Here is a 16,824-nt window from a genome sequence, read left to right on the forward strand (position 1 = left end):
GCTATAAATATTTCAGTAGTAGGCTGGGCGCGGTGGCTTAAGCCTGTAATCCCAGCACTTTGGGAGGCCAAGGCGGGTGGATCACGAGGTCAAGAGATCGAGACCATCCTGGTCAACATGGTGAAACCCCGTCTCTACTAAAAATACAAAAAATTAGCTGGGCATGGTGGTGTGTGCCTGTAATCCCAGCTACTCAGGAGGCTGAGGCAGGAGAATTGCCTGAACCCGGGAGGCGGAGGTTACGGTCAGCCGAGATGGCACCATTGCACTCCAGTCTGGGTAACAAGAGGGAAACTCCGTCTCAAAAAAAAAAAAAAAAAAAAAAAATTTCAGTAGCAACCCAAGAGCCAATAACTGCTAGCAATGTTTATTAAGTTTCTAAGGAGGTGAGAATGAGATACATCATAGGAGAGGTAAGACAGCAACCCAGTAGATTAACAATTACACTGATTCTGTGTGCTAATAAGTGTGAGGAAGGATTTTAAAACTCATGGAAAGAGAAAATAAGTAGTGAAACAATAGGTCATTGTTCTCAATTTTAAGAAATCATATCACATTAAAGTTCTATAAATGAGATATTTTGTTGCCTTCAGTAACAACATATTTTTTACAGCATTTTTGAACCTGCACTTGAAAGATTTTCCAATTCCTCTGTCTGTGATATTATTTTTACTTGGATGCAGTTTTGAAGTACTAAGCTTTACATCTTATGAGGTGTGTATTGTAAATGAGTATTTTACACTATTTATTTGAGAATTATATAAATTCAGGGATGCCATTTAAAATTTGCAAAACTATTCATTCCTTCACTATTCTGCCAGTGGATAGATGATTGTGATGTGGATAGCATTAGATCAGATGTAGAAAAAGGAGCCAGGCCTGTGAAAGCTGAGACCCAGTTAAACATAGTGAAGACAAAGCCTAGGTCTAAAACTACATAGCCAATTCAGAATGAGTACACACACAGCTACTGAAAGTATTAGTAGCCAATGAATGTTAAACAGATTTTTAAAACTTGGAAAAAATAGGCTAATGACATAGTAGCTCAGGGAGACTTTGTATTGCTGGTACAGGACTTGAGTAGCAAAAGAATTATAATATTGAACTAATCTATTTCCTCAATTAAGACTGTCTTATAGGTTCCTGTTAGAAGAGAAACTAATCTAAGTGTGCAGATTTGGCCCAGGGACCATAATTTGCCAATGTCTGCCCTAGTGGATCAGAATGGATGTGAGAACTTGTCTGAAATTATTGATTTTCCCAACCAAATTTAGCCGATCATGTTAAAAATTTTTATCCAAAACCTGTATTCATGTAAGAACCAGAAGCAGTTTACTACTTTACATGTCATAAACAGATTTTATCATCATATGATTTTGACACAAATGCAATTTGAGGTACTGCTGTAAGTTTTATTATTTGTCAGCAACTCCTTCAAAGGAAGATACCAATGTTAAGACCCATGAAGTTTCTAGGATTTTTCTCTGCTTGCCAGCTAATAAGCTAGCCTGCCAGTTTCATGATCCCAGCAAAAGATACGGGACTCTTGGACCAGAGGAAAAAGGTTTTATTATCCGCAGCAATAGCAGTAACCAGAGTATGAGCATTTTTTTTGTGCCTGTTTCCTGAACCCTGATCCCAAAGAGAGAAGCAAAGAGGGCTAGGTGAAATCTGCACCTTCAGTGGGTTATGTATCCAACTACAGGAGAAGAAATCTAAGCTTAGAGAACCTGAATCCTCTATAATGGGTAGTAAGCTCATTTGCATTCTTGTCTGTTCTTCCACGCACATCTTCTATATAAGCCATTGCCAATTATTTGTAGTTTTTACAATTTGATACAATCACTTATTCCTTTGTGAATGTTGTGCATGATTATCCACCTACTTGAAATCTCTTTCTTCATCTTATATGCCTGAAAATCTGCTGCATATTCTCCCCCATGTCCGTGTACTTACTATACCTGTTCTTTAAATAAAATAAATGTCTCCAAGGGAGATATTATCTGTATTCCACTGGACAGTAAAGTAAACCTGCCCTTTTCTCTTGAGGAAGACACTTGCTCTGCCTTCTAAGCCATACCAACATTCATGAAAAGATAGTCTGGAAGAAAAACAATGCCTGCATTCATAAACCATGGAGAAACACAAGAGACACATGGAGAATTATCTCCCAAATGCAAACTATCACTAACACAGTAGGTACTCATTGTTTCCATAATAAATGAATGTTCAATGGATACCTGCAATAGGATTTACGCATTTCAACTAAATATCTCATGTTAAACATTGTTAATTAGTTATTGCATGAATTGCATTAACTTTCCAGTCTATCCCTTCTATTCTGCCACGTCTTCTGTATAATACATGGCCAATCATTTGTAGTTTCTAGAATTTGATATCACTTACTCCTTTGTGTGATGCATCATTTAAAAATTGTCTTTTTCTGCTGTTAGATTTAGGAGTGCCTAGCATGTATCTATTCTAATAGATGAATAAATAAAGATGATATATTTGTATAATATTAGGTCCAAAGATATGCAAAAGACATACAGTGGATGAGTCCAGACTTATTTTTTCGTCTATTTGTACCAGTAATTTTCTTTACTGCTGCATTTAACATGGATATATACACATTTCAAAAGTTACTTTGGCAGGTAAGCATTCTTTTTTGGTAATGTCATTCATTCATGAACCACATATTATCTATGTTCAAATTAAATTTTTTTTCCAAAATAGGAAACAAAGGATAAAGGGTATAGAATTAATAAATTCAGCTTCATAATTTAGTGAATAAATCATATTTTGAAAATTATCTAGCATATCAGAGACCCAGGGGGAAAATGAAAGAAAACAGTAATTCTGAAAATCTGACTCACATAATTTCATACCAGATGTAATTTTAACCCTGAAATGCTACAGGAGTGCTATGAGAAAGTGTTTTAGCTCCAGTAAGAGGAAATTGTTAAGAAAAGTCTTGTTTCAAATACCTATGTTTGAAAGCTTCCTACATTCATATCTAAGAGAATAAAAGAGAAGAAAACAGAGAAGCAGCTAAACTCTAATTCAAAAACTATAACAAATTTTTTAATATGTGAGATTTGAACTATATCAGGGAAAGGCCTTAAGAAAAAATACTCCAAATCATAAGTAGGTGTACATTTCTTTCAAAGTAATCAAAATAGTTTTGTAAATACAGGCCATTACCTAAACTGCATTAGAAGCAAATAATTTATTAGAAAAATTCATACTTTTAAACCAAATCCAGACACATGGAGTTCAGACAAATGACAAAATGAAGGAATCACAAAGAATAGACTTAAAAGTGGTTTGGGTTGCCTCAGCTAAGCTCTGCCAAGCCATCTGCTGCATCTTTGGTCAAGTGGAAGTCAGCTGACACAGAATGAGCTAGATGGTCTCACTCCTGTGTCTGCTGGTGGGTACTGTTGGTGCTGGCTAATTCTCTGTTTCCAATAATCCTGAGTATCTTTTTCTTAAAATGGACTACAAAAGCAGTCTGATTTTTCTAATTGTAAAATTTCTTTGCAGGTACTTTTAATTACAGTTCCTGGCTTTTTGGTTAATTATATCCTAGTTCTTTGGTATCTGGCATCTGTAAATAAATTATTTTTGGAGCCCACTCCAAGGTTACTATTTTCAGCTATCCTTGTGAGTTCAGATCCCATGCTAACTGCAGCTTCTATAAGAGACCTTGGTAGGTATATTCTCTTTTTCTATATTTATAATATATTTCATAATGAATTTGTATTTTTTTTAATTAGCAGAAATTTATTTTAAATTGAAATTCTTTTTAATTTTAATTTTTTTTAATTGCATTTTAGGTTTTGGGGTACATGTGATGAACGTGCAAGATTGTTGCATAGGTACACACATGGCAGTGTGGTTTGCTGCCTTCCGTCCCCTCACCTGTATCTGTCATTTCTCCCCATGCTATCTCTTCCCACCTCCCCACCCACCCGTCCCTCCCCCATTTCCCCCTAACGGACCCCAGTGTGTAGTGCTCCCCTCCCTGTGTCCATGTGTTCTCATTGTTCAACACCCGCCTATGAGTGAGAATATACGGTGTTTGATTTTCTGCTCTTGTGTCAGTTTGCTGAGAATGATGGTTTCCAGGTTCATCCATGTCCCTACAAAGGACGTACACATCTTTTGTTTTCAGTAGCTTTTCACTATGAGAAGTCAGGTAATGAGGGATTGGGGATTGAGGATTAAGCAGTGATTCTGGAGGTGATGTTTAGGGCAGAAGAAATGCCAGTAATGTGCTTACTTAGTGTCCAAAAAAGTATTATACCCGACTGTGGAATAGGGGAGGGGATTAGTTAACTTTTGACTGTATACATGCTTCTGCCTTGACCCAATAGAACAGTTCTTAGACATTGCAATATTGCATATACACTATGGTGGCATATCTGTTACCCAGTATTTCTTTTCCTTTGAAAAGAATCATTAGGACAATGCCATTTTAAAAATATTTTGCCTTTGGAGTCATTGTCATCTTTACATCTGAAAGTCTAAAAAGTCAAAAAATGGTAAAATCACCAATCATATAGTGTTCTGATTGTATACTACTTTAAGAAAAATAAGTCTGTATTTAAAAGTAAAATACCACTTCCATTTAGCCCAGAAAAGCAAAAGAATGCAACAGTCTCATATAAGAAAAACAATAACTTAGTTGTCCCCCTCCATCGTTTTTTAATGAGAACTAGAAAAATTGCTTTAAAATAGAATATTAATATGGAACACCCATATTTGCACATATTTGCACACACACAACACACATACCCTTTTCCATTTTAATTTCACTTTGTAGCCAGCTAAAGGGGAAATAGCTATCTGGGGCAAGTAGAAATGGAGTCAGAGAGACACATCAAGTGTAAATATGTTGATAAATGAGAGCTGAGCCTTCAAGACAAAGGACATTAAGAGAGTGAGATGACACTTTAGAAGAAGATGCCAACATCTGCCACCCAACCCTGGGTTCTTGTCTTCCTCCCCATACTCTCAGCCCATATCCCTGCCTCCTTGTGACTGTCAGTGCCAGCCTTTTCTCTATATTTGAGAGACTCTTATGATACCTGAGAGCTGATTTCACTCTTGTTTACAAGAGTGCTATGAGAAAGTATTTTAGCTCCAATAAGAGGAAATTGTTAAGAAAAGTGATGTTTTAAATACCTATGTTCTAAAGCATAGGTTTTTAACTTGTCTAACTTTGTTATCTTGTAATCTAGTATACCACTGATTTTCTACCTTGGGATTGTTGAACTTAATTTATGCAGAGTATCTTGCAAGTCTATTTTCTTTTTTTTTTAATTGTATTTTTCTTTTTGGGATACATGTGAAGAACATGAAAGATTGTTGTATAGGTACACACATGGCAGTGTGATTTGCTCCCTTCCTCCCCATCACCTATATCTGGCATTTCTCCCCATGTTATCCCTCCCCAAACCCCCACCCTCCCCTCTCCCTCTCCTGTTTCCCCCTGACAGACCCCAGTGTGTGATGCTCCCCTCCCTGTGTCCATGTGTTCTCATTGTTCAACACCTGTCTATGAGTGAGAACATACAGTGTTTGATTTTCTGTTCTTGTGTCAGTTTGCAGAGAATCATGTTTTCCAGGTTCATCCATGTTCTTAAAAAGGGCACAAACTCATCATTTTTTATGGCTGCATAGTATTCCATGGTGTATATGTGCCACATTTTCCCTGTCCAGTCTATCTTTGATGGGCATTTGGCTTAGTTCCAGGTCTTTGCTATTGTAAACTGTGCTGCAATGAACATTCATGTGCATGTGTCCTTATAGTAGAACGATTTATAATCCTTTGGATATATACCCAGTAACGGGATTGCTGGATCAAATGGAATTTCTATTTCTAGGTCCTTGAGGAATTGCCACCCTGTCTTCCACAATGGTTGAATGACTCCCACCAACAGTGTAAAAGTGTTCCTATTTCTCCACATCCTCTCCAGCATCTGTTGTTTCCAGATTTTTTAATGATCGCCATTCTAACTGATGTGAGACAGTCTCTCAGTGTAGTCTTGATTTGCATTTCTCTAATGGCCGATAATGATGAGCATTTTTTCATGTGTTTCTTGGCCTCATATATGTCTTCTTTCATAAAGCATCTGTCCATATCCTTCGCCCACTTTTGAATAGGCTTGTTTTTTTCTTGTAAATCTGTTTTAGTTCTCTGTAGATTCTGGATATTAGCCCTTTGTCAGATGGGTAGACTGCAAAAATTTTTCCCATTCTGTTGGTCGCCAATTCACTCTAATGACTGTTTCTTTTGCGGTGCAGAAGCTGTGGAGTTTGATTAGGTCTCATTTGTCTATTTTGGCTTTTGTTGCTAATGCTTTTGGTGTTTTGGTCATGAAGTCCTTGCCTATGCCTATGTCCTGAATGGTTTTGCCTAGATTTTCTTCTAGGGTTTTTATGGTGTTTGGTCTTATGTTTAAGTCTTTATTCCATCTGAAGTTAATTTTAGTGTAAGGTGTCAGGAAGGGGTCCTGTTTCTGCTTTCTGCACATGGCTAGCCAGTTTTCCCAACACCATTTACTAAACAGGGAATCCTTTCCCCATTGCTTATTTTTGTGAGGTTTGTGAAAGATCAGATGGTTGTAGATGTGTGGTGTTGGCTCTGAGGCCTCTGTTCTGTTTCATGGTTCTGTATCTCTGTTTTGGTACCAATATCATGCGGTTTTGATTAATGTAGTGTTGTAGTATAGTTTGAAGTCAGGTAGCATGATGCATCGAGCTTTGTTCTTTTTGCTTAGAATTGACTTAGCTATGGGGGCTGTCTTTTGGTTTCATATGAAGTTTAAGGTGTTTTTTTCCAGTTCTGTGAAGAAGGTCATTGGTAGCTTGATGGGGATAGCGTTGAATCTGTAAATTACTTTGGGCAGCATGACCATTTTCACAATGTTGATTCTTCCTAACCATGAGCATGGAATATTTCTCGATCTGTTAGTGTCGTCTCTTATTTCATAGAGCAGTGGTTTGTAGTTCTCCTTGAAGAGGTCTTTCACATTCTTAGTTGTATTCCTAAGTATTTTATTCTCTGTAGCAACTGTGAATGGCAGTTCATTCTTGATTTGGCTCTCTTTAAGTCTGTTATTGGTATATAGGAATGCCTGTGATTTTTGCACATTGATTTTGTATCCTGAGACTTTGCTGAAGTTGCTTATCAGGTTCAGGAGATTTTGGGCTGAGACAATGGGGTCTTCTAAATATACAATCATGTCATCTGCAAATAGAGACAATTTGACTTTCTCCTTTCCTAATTGAATACCCTTCCTGTCTTTTTCTTGCCTGATTGCTCTGGCTAGAACTTCTAATACTATATTGAATAGGAGTGGTGAGAGAGGGCATCCTTGTCTAGTGCCAGATTTCAAAGGGAATGTTTCCAGTTTTTGCCCACTCAGTATGCTATTGGCTGTGGGTTTGTCATAAATAGCTTTTATTATTTTGAGATACATTCCATCAATACATAGTTCATTGAGGGTTTTTAGCATAAAGGCTGTTGAATTTTGTCAAAGACCTTCTCTGTGTCTATTGAGATAATCATGTGGTTTTGGTCTTTGGTTCTGTTTATGTGGTGAATTACGTTTATAGACTTGCGTATGTTGAACCAGCCTTGCATCCCTGGGATGAAGACTACTTGATCATGGTGGATAAGCTTTTTGATGTACTGATGCACTCGGTTTGCCAGTATTTTATTGAAGATTTTTGCATCTATGTTCATCATGGATATTGGCCTGAAGTTTTCTTTTCTTGTTGAGTCTCTGCCCGGTTTTGGTATCAGGATGATGTTGGTCTCATAAAATGATTTGGGAAGGAGTCTCTCTTTTTGGATTGTTTGGAATAGTTTCAGAAGGAATGGTACCAGCTCCTCTTTGTGTGTCTAGGAGAATTCGGCTGTGAACCCCTCTGGACCTGGGTTCTTTTTGGTTGGTAGGCTATGAATTGCTGCCTCAACTTCAGACCTTGTTATTGGTCTATTCAGGGTTTCAACTTCTTCCTGATTTAGGCTTGGGAGGATGTAAGTGTCCGGGAGTTTATCCATTTCTTCCAGATTGACTAGTTTATGTGCATAGACTTGTTTGTAATAATCTCTGATGATGGTTTGTATTTCTGTGGAATCTGTGGTGATATCCCCTTTATCGTTTTTTATTGCATCTGTTTGATTTTTCTCTCTCTTCTTTTTTATTAATCTGGATAGTGGTCTGTGTATTTTGTTGATATTTTGAAAAACCAGCTCCTTGATTTACTAATTTTTTGAAGAGTTTTTTATGTCTCTATCTCCTTGATTTCTGCTCTGATCTTAGTTATTTCTTGTCTTCTACTAGCTTTTGAGTTTTTTTGATCTTGCTTCTCCAGCTCTTTCAATTTTGATGATAGGGTGTCAATTTTAGATCTTTTCTTGTTTCTCATGTGGGTATTTATTGCTATAAATTTTCCTCTAGACACTGCTTTAAATGTGTCCCAGAGATTCTGGTATGTTGTGTCTTCATTCTCATTGGTTTCTAAGAACATGTTTATTTCTGCCTTCATTTTATTGTTTTCTCAGTCAACATTCAAGAGCCAGTTGTTCAGTTTCCATGAAGCCATGTGGTTCTGAGTTAGTTTCTGAATCCCGAGTTCTAACTTGATTGCACTGTGGTCTTAGAGACTGTTTGTTATGATTTCTGTTCTTTTGCATTTGCTGAGGAGTGATTTACTTCCAATTATGTGGTTAGTTTTAGAGTAGGTGTGATGTGGTGCTGAGATAAATACATATTCTGTGTATTTGGGGTGGAGAGTTTTGTAAATGTCTGTTAGGTATGCTTGGTCCAGGTCTGAGTTCAAGTGCTGGCTATCCTTGTTAATTTTCTTTTTCATTGATCTGTCTAGTATTGACAGTGGGGTGTTAAAGTCTCCCACTCTTATTGTATGGGAGTCTAAGTCTCCTTGTAAATCCTTAAGAACTTGCTTTATGTATCTGGATGCTCCTGTATTGGGTGCATATATATTTAGGATCCTTAGCTCTTTTTGTTTCATTGATCCTTTACCATTATGTAATGTCCTTCTTTGTCTCTTTTGATCTTTGTTGATTTAAAGTCTATTTTATCAGAGACTAGAATTGCAACTCCTGCTTCTTTTTGCTCTCAATTTGTTTGGTAAATCTTTCTCCATCCCTTTATTTTGAGCCTTTGTGTATCCTTGCATGTAAGATGGGTTTCCTGGATACAGCACACTGATGAATTTTGGTTTTTTGTCCAATTTGCCAGTCTGTGTCTTTTGATTGGAGCATTTAGCCCACTTACCTTTAGAGTTCATATTGTTATGTGTGAATTTGATCCTGCCATTTTGATGCTAGCTGGCTGTTCTGCCCATTAGTTGATGCAGTTTCTTCATTGTGTCAATGCTCTTGACCATTTGGTATGTTTTTGGAGTGGCTGTTACTGGTTGTTCCTTTCTATGTTTAGTGCTTCTTTCAGGAGCTCTTGTAAAGCAGGCCTGGTGGTGATGAAATCTCTGAGTAATTTCTTGTTTGCAAAGGATTTTATTTCTCCTTCACTTATGAAGTTTACTTTGGCTGGATATAAAATTCTGGGTTGAATGTTCTTTGTTTTAAGGATATTGAATATTGACCCTCACTCTCTTCTGGCTTGTAGGGTTTCTTCTGAGTGATCCACTGTCAGTCTGATGGGCTTCCCTTTGTGGGTAACCCAACCTTTCTCTCTGGCTGCCCTTAGCATTTTCTCCTTCATTTTAACCCTGGTGAATCTGACGATTATGTGCCTTGGGGTTACCCTCCTTGAGGAATATCTTTGTGGTGTTCTCTGTATTCCTGCACTTGATTATTGGCCTACCTTGGTAGGTTGGCAAAGTTTCCCTGGATAGTATCCTGAAGAGTATTTTCCGGCTTGGATTCATTCTCTCCATCACATTCAGGTACACCTATCAAACATAGATTCGGTCTTTTCACATAGTCCCATATTTCTTGGACACTTTGTTCATTTCTTTTTACCCTTTTTTTCTCTAATATTACCTTCTCATTTTATTTCATTGAGTTGATCTTCAATCTCTGATATCCTTTCTTCTGCTTGGTCAATTCGGTTGTTATATATGCTTCATGAAGTTCTTGTGCTGTGTTTTTCAGCTCCATCAATTCACTGATATTCCTCTCCAAGCTGTTTATTCTTGTTAGCATTTCATCAAACCTTTTTTCAAGGTTCTTAGTTTCTTTGCATTGGGTTAGAACATGTTCTTTTAGCTCTTAGAAGTTTCTTATTACCCAACTTATGAAGCCTGTTTCTGTCAATTCATCAGACTCATTCTCCATCCAGCCTTGTTCCCTTGCTGGTGAGGAGTTGTGATCCCTTGGAGGAGGAGAGGCATTTCAGTTTTGGGTATTGTCATTCTTTATGCACTGGTTTCTTCCCGTCTTTGTGGATTTATCTTCCTGTGTTCTTTGTAGTTGTTGACTTTCAGATGGGGTCTCTGAGTGGATGTTCTGTTATTTCTTTCTCTTTCCTAGTTTTCCTTCTAACAGTCATGCCCCTCTGCTATAGGACTGCTGAGGTCCACTCCAGGCCCTGCTTGCCTGGCTATCACCTGCAGTCACCGCAGAACAGTAAGGGTTACTGCCAGTTTCTTCCTCTGCTATCTTTTTTCCAGAAGGATACCTGTCAGATGTCAGTCTGAGCTCTCCTTTATGAGGTAACTCTTTGGATATATGGGGGTTGGGGAGCTGCTTGAGGAGACAGTCTGTCCTTTATAGGAGCTCAAGTGCTGAGCTGTGAAGTCCGTTGTTCCATTCAGAGCTGCTGGGCAGGTACATTTATTCTGCTGCAGCAGAACTCATACACTTTTTCCCCCCCAGGTGCTCTGTTCCAGGGAGGTAGGGCTTTATTTATAAGTTTCTGTTGTGCTGTTGCCTTTTTTCAGAGCTGCCCTGCCCTGTGAGGAGGCAGCCTAGTCACAGTCTGCCTGCAGAGGCTTTGCTCAGCTGCTGTGGGCTTTGCCCAGCTGCCTTATAAACTTCCCTGCAGTCCTGTTTATCGGGGTATTGTTAGAACTGCCTCAGCAATGTTGGCCCACCTCTGTAATGGCAGACTCTCTGTGTAATGGAGGACTACCTCAGTAGTGGTGGACTGCCTCAGTAATGGCGGATGCCCCTCTCCCACAAGCTGGACCATCCCAAGTTCAGCTGTGCTTGCTGTGAAACTCTCAATCCAGAGCATTTAAGATTGCTGTTTTTTGTGGGGGTGGGACTGGCCAAGCCTCATCACCTGGCTCCCTGCCTCAGACCCCCTTTTTATTCAGTTGAATAGGTGACTCTTGTCTCCCAGGTGTCCCAGTCTCCAGTTGAAATAGCACCCGGATTTGTTTGATTTCTTATGCATAGACCTGCTGCACCAGTTGAAACAGCCAGTGGAGGCTCATGGCGCTTTTTTGCTGGGGAATTTCCTGGTCTAGCTCCCTGTTTCAGTCCCCTTTTTTTCAGTTGAATGGGCAACTCTGTCTCCCAGGCGTTCCAGTCCCCAGTTGAAAAGGTGCCCGGATTTGTGTGATATTTGTGCAGAGACCCACTGAGCTGGCTAAAACAGCTGCACTGGGGGCTCGTCGTGCTTTTTCACCGGGGATTTTCCTGGCCTGCCTCCCTGTTTCAGTCCCCTTTTTGTCAGTTGAATGGGTGACTCTGTCTCCCAAGTATTCCAGTTACCTGTTCAAAAGGCACCAGGATCTGTGTTAATTCCCATGCCGCAACCCACTACACCAGCTGAAACAGCCGCATGGAGATTCGTGGCACTTTTTTGCTCGGGAATCTCCTGGCCTGGCTCCCTGTTTCATTCCCCTTTTTATCAGCTGAATGGCTAAAATGGTGCCTGGACCCTTGTATTTTGTGAAGAGACCCACCGTGCCAGCCAAAATAGCCGTGCTGGTGACCCATGGTGCTCCTCTGCCTGGGAATCTCCTGGTCTGTGGGCAGTAAAAGTCCATCTGGAAATGCGGCATCCACTCACCCTCCATTCTTTTGCTGGGAGCTGCAATTCTGGGCTGCTCCTAATTGTTCATCTTGAATCCTCTGCAAGTGTGTTTTCATAAAATTTGTCCATCTTGCCATTACTTTGAGAATTTTGTTTCTCTCCTCACTTGGTATCTTTCAAAAAGACTTTTTAAAAAGTAATTTCTTTTTGACAGCATTGATCCTGAGTTTACAAAGCATTATTTATAAGATTTAGAAATGTGTGTGCGTGCACGTGTATATATATATATATATTTGTTTGTTTGTTTGTTTCAATAAAAATTTTCTTGGGATTATCAGTAGAATCCATAAGTACATTCACATTGTCTTGAGCTTTTTGTGGTCCTTTGACTCCTCCTATGCCATGTATTTCTGAATATTTACATTTTGCCATAATTCTATTTTCTAAAATGAAATAATTATACAATATCAGTTAGGTTTTGCTGAGTAATAACTCCAAATGTGGTGGCTTAAAACAACAATTATTTATTATTTCTCATGAATCCAGCAGTTCTGATGATATGGGCTGGGTTCTGCTGATGTTGCTAGATTCACTAGTGAATCTGTAATCAGCTGGTGGACATCTGGGGACTAAGTGATCCAGAATGGCCTTAGTTTGGAAGATGTACCTTTCCTTCATGTATCTCTTACATTCCTACAGAGGAGTGCTGTCATGGTGATGACAGGAGTCAGGGAAGAGGCAGAAATCTTTCTGCTCTCATCAAATTTCATAACAAAACAAAGTGGATCTTTTTGGTGAATTTTACAGCACAGGGCGTAAATACAGGAAGAGGTGAAGAATGGGATGACCCAGGCAATTGAGCCACACAGGAACAGCCTTGGTGTTTCTTCTCTTCTGTTGGCATACTAATTGTAGTTAGGTTGTGATTACAGTTATAGAGTGCTTGATTCACACAAAGCATTTTAATCTATGATAACATTTCCTCCTATGGCTTTTAGAAAATCACTATAGATGCTCAAAGTTGTAGTTTTATCACTACATGCACATTTAATGGCAGAGGAAAAGGACAACTGATAGATACTTAAACTTAGAATATCATTATAAATAGAGGAAAATTTGAATGGAAGTGAGTAATGTCAGAAACTCTCCATTCATGGTGATTGATTTCTAAAGCCATTGGACAGAATGAATGAGAAAGTCCGATAATTTCTAAGTCTAGCTAGATTATGTGAACAATTGCCTTAATACTTTGTTTGGTTGTAATGTTATAAAGCTTTGGTTTGTAAATTTACTTTATCCCTCAATCGCTTTTTGTCTTGCCTTAAATATATCTGATTTATTATGCAGTATTTATACAGAAAAACTCACTGAATTTAAAAAAAAAAAAGAAATTTCATGTTTTCCTTTGTGCTTTGAAGCAAGGAATGAGAACTTTATCTCACTTACATAAACATAATGGGCCATAATTAATGTAGTGCCAATTATAATGGTCTAAACTTACAGTAAATCCATAGGACCATACTTAAAGTTGCTAAGAAAATTTTATTCTTTAATATGTAATATTTAATGTTTTTCTCACTTTAAAAAACATCTTTCCCCCCTCAACATACATAGGGCTTTCTAGAAGCCTCACCAATTTAATTAATGGAGAAAGTCTGATGACCTCTGTTCTATCATCAATTACATTTACTAGCATTATGGATTTTAATAAAGGACTATACAGTGAAAGGAACCAAACCTTAGGTAAGGATCTTTTTTTTTTTAGCTAAATTTTTTAACATCAGAATCCTGTATTTTCTGAAAGCTGGCATGTATTTTGTAATATCCTACCGTAAGTTATATTTGTAGGAATATAATGGTGAGTATTGGTTTAATGACTTACTCTTTACAAAGCACTATTACACATTACTTATTTAATGTTAGTTACATATTTGTCGTGAGGCTGGGTTGAGACTCTTCATGAAGTTGCTTATGGGAGCACCATTCCACATTCCTGGAATTCTGGCTGAACCAGAATGCCAGACAACCAGGATGAGAAATTTCTTATGTGATGAAGATGAGCTTAGAAGATAAGCCAAGTAGTGCATCTACTAGTAGTGAGAGGAGGCATCTTCTCTTCCCTTTGCTCTGGGACTGTATCATCTCATGCAGGCAACGTAGAAAGCTGTCAGTAAGGGAGGAAGTGTGAGTTACTAGCCATCTACAGTGGCAAAGAATACTGCTTGTAAGCAGAGGAATTGCAGAGTGCCAGCTATTATGGAAAACAATGTGGAAGTTACTCAAAAACCTAAAAGTAGAACTCTACTGTATGATCTAATAATCCCACTTTTGGGTATATATCCAAAGGAATTGAAATCAATATGTCGCCCCTGGGATATCTGCACTCTCATGTTCATTGTGGCAATTAAAGATAATGACCAAAAGAAAAATTAACCCAGAATATCAATTAAAATTAAGGGCATATTCTATTAACTATTTCTTATTTACTCCTCTTTCTTGTAGCTCAAAGCATTGTGAGTGCAGTTTGTTCATATATTATAGCAAGTTTCTGGTTCGGAATTCTAAGTTCAAAGCTGATTCAATGGTGGATGTCAACTGTTTTTGGTGATGATATCAGTCATATGAGTCTCATCTTTTCAACTCTGTATCTCATCTTTTATATTTGTAAGTGAGGGGCCTATGCCTAAAGTAAAATGACATAGAAAACTTTAAAATAAATATATGTGAATATACATACCAGGCAAAAGTTAGTAAAAATATTCAATTGATCTGTAAAGAATATTTTTATTAAAATCTATCCAGAGAAAAATATGAATATACAACAGAAAATAATGTACCAGTATTAGCAAATACCATTATAAAAGAAAGGATTTGACAACACTGTCATTACAGAAAGATAATTTACTGTGCCTTTCCCAGAGAATTTCATGACTAATTGAACAAAAAATTATGGCTATAAAAATATTTAAATATCTTATAAGTTTGGGTTATAAGACATATAGAGTTTTACCCCTCAAAACAGAATGTGTATCCTTTACATATACCTCTAGACAATTTGTAGAAATTAAGTTGAAGAACATTTCAATAAGATTTCAAACATTGTTCAACTATGATACAATTAAATTAAATATGAACTACAAAAAGAGGGCTCTTGCCAGGTGGCATGGCTCATGCCTGTAATCCTAGCACCTTGGGAGGCTGAGGCAGGAAGATCACTTGAGCCCAAGATTTCACGAGTCTGGGCAAGATAGTGAGACCCCCATCTCTACAAAAAATTTTAAAACTAGCTATATGTGGTGGTACATGTCCGTAGTCCCAGCTACTCAGGAGGGTGAGGTGGGAGGATTACTTGAGCCCAGGAATTTGAAGTTGCAGTGACCTATGATCACAATCCAGCCTGGGCAACAAAGAGAGAAGCCATCTGTCTAACAAAAAGGCAGAGGTGGGCAGTTTCAACCTGTAAATTAGATATTTTGTCTTGGTAATTCTTGGATCAAAAAGGCAATCAAAATAAAAGTTACATATCAAGTAAAGCTAAATGTTAGAAAATCTGTCATTATTATTAATCCATGTCCCACAATCACCTCCTCACAGGAGTATGGTAGATATTAATAATTAACCATACCACTGTTTCCTGATACAGCCTCAGAATCACATTTAATTAAGCTCTTCTGACAGCCCTTCATATGATTTGGAGTTGACATACCAGATAATACCTACTTACCACACCTGTACTATGTCTTTCTGTTAAATTTAGGGATAAGACAATGGTGCATAGTCTCACATTCATGATAAAAATAATTATGAAAGCTCTAGCTAATGCAGTAAGGAGGGAAATTTATACATATTTTAAAAGAAAAAAAAAATGGTTACATTAAAGCAAAAGTGGCTGGAAACAAACCTCTTGAACACCGAACTGAGGAAGGAAATGGCTTTTTATTCAGCCAGGAGCTGTGGGACCTAAAGCCTTACTCACCGAGCTCCCCTAGAAGCAGCTTCTTTCCTCTTTTATAGGCTTACAACACTAAAGGGAAAACTGAGGCAAAACTGTGCCATTGTCCATTGGCTGGACTTTGACCTTACAATCTTTTGGCTTCATTGATTTGCTAGTTCATATGCAGCAAGAGCAGGGGCAGACAGGGGAGGGGCTTACAGAGACAAGACAAAGGCAGTAAATTATTAGTCAGCAGAGGTGTTTCCAGGAGGGAGCCTGGGTCGTACAAATGTGGGGGACGTGACCCAGTGTCTGGCCAGTAGTGATAACATTCATTTGCAACTCTTTCAAGGCTTATAGATAGTAGAGACACTAGGAACCAAAAAGGGAGTCTTCTTCTCAGTCCTTGGGCCTCTTTATGGCCTGATCAGTGGCATCAGCAAGTCACCTGACCACAGATTCAAGCTCTTTGGTATTTTACTTCTTTTTTTTTTCACCCTTCTCATCCAGAGGGGAGGAGTGGGAGGAGGTGGAGACGGGAAGTAGAAGGAGGCAGGGGCATCTCCCTTCTCACCATTAATCACAGTATTTTATATCGTATAGAAAATTCAACAAAATTAATTGGTAAACAAAGTCAGCAAGACCCTTTAATAGTTTAATATGAGATAAAGTTATCCAAAACCATTGATGGTATCTTCATCAGCCAGCAGTAACTAGCTAGAAAATAGGAAAATTTGATTTTTTTATATTGATATAAAGTTATAAAATATCAATAAATTTAACAAGTAGTTTTGAACTATACACAGAAAATTATAAAAGTCACTAAGAAATACATAATTTGAATAAATTGAAGCACAGAAAAACTTCTCTTCAGAAATGCTAGAGTAATGGGAATGTATTATT

At 38.0% G+C, this 16,824-nt stretch overlaps 1 protein-coding gene across 1 annotated transcript in view; it reads left to right on the top strand.

Moving 5' to 3' along the window:
• Positions 1–556: 556 nt before the first annotated feature.
• The window catches only part of SLC9C1 (solute carrier family 9 member C1), a 96,229-nt gene continuing 79,961 nt past the window's right edge, over positions 557–16,824 (top strand). The window contains exons 1-5 of the mRNA XM_039477172.2: positions 557–714; positions 2,526–2,654; positions 3,547–3,712; positions 13,602–13,730; positions 14,490–14,651. Coding sequence (XP_039333106.2) covers positions 571–714; positions 2,526–2,654; positions 3,547–3,712; positions 13,602–13,730; positions 14,490–14,651 — 730 coding nt within the window. The 5' untranslated portion in view covers positions 557–570. The remainder of the gene's footprint in view (positions 715–2,525; positions 2,655–3,546; positions 3,713–13,601; positions 13,731–14,489; positions 14,652–16,824) is intronic.

The sequence above is a fragment of the Saimiri boliviensis genome, chromosome 8 (genome assembly GCF_048565385.1).
Source record: "Saimiri boliviensis isolate mSaiBol1 chromosome 8, mSaiBol1.pri, whole genome shotgun sequence".
NCBI lineage: Eukaryota > Metazoa > Chordata > Mammalia > Primates > Cebidae > Saimiri > Saimiri boliviensis.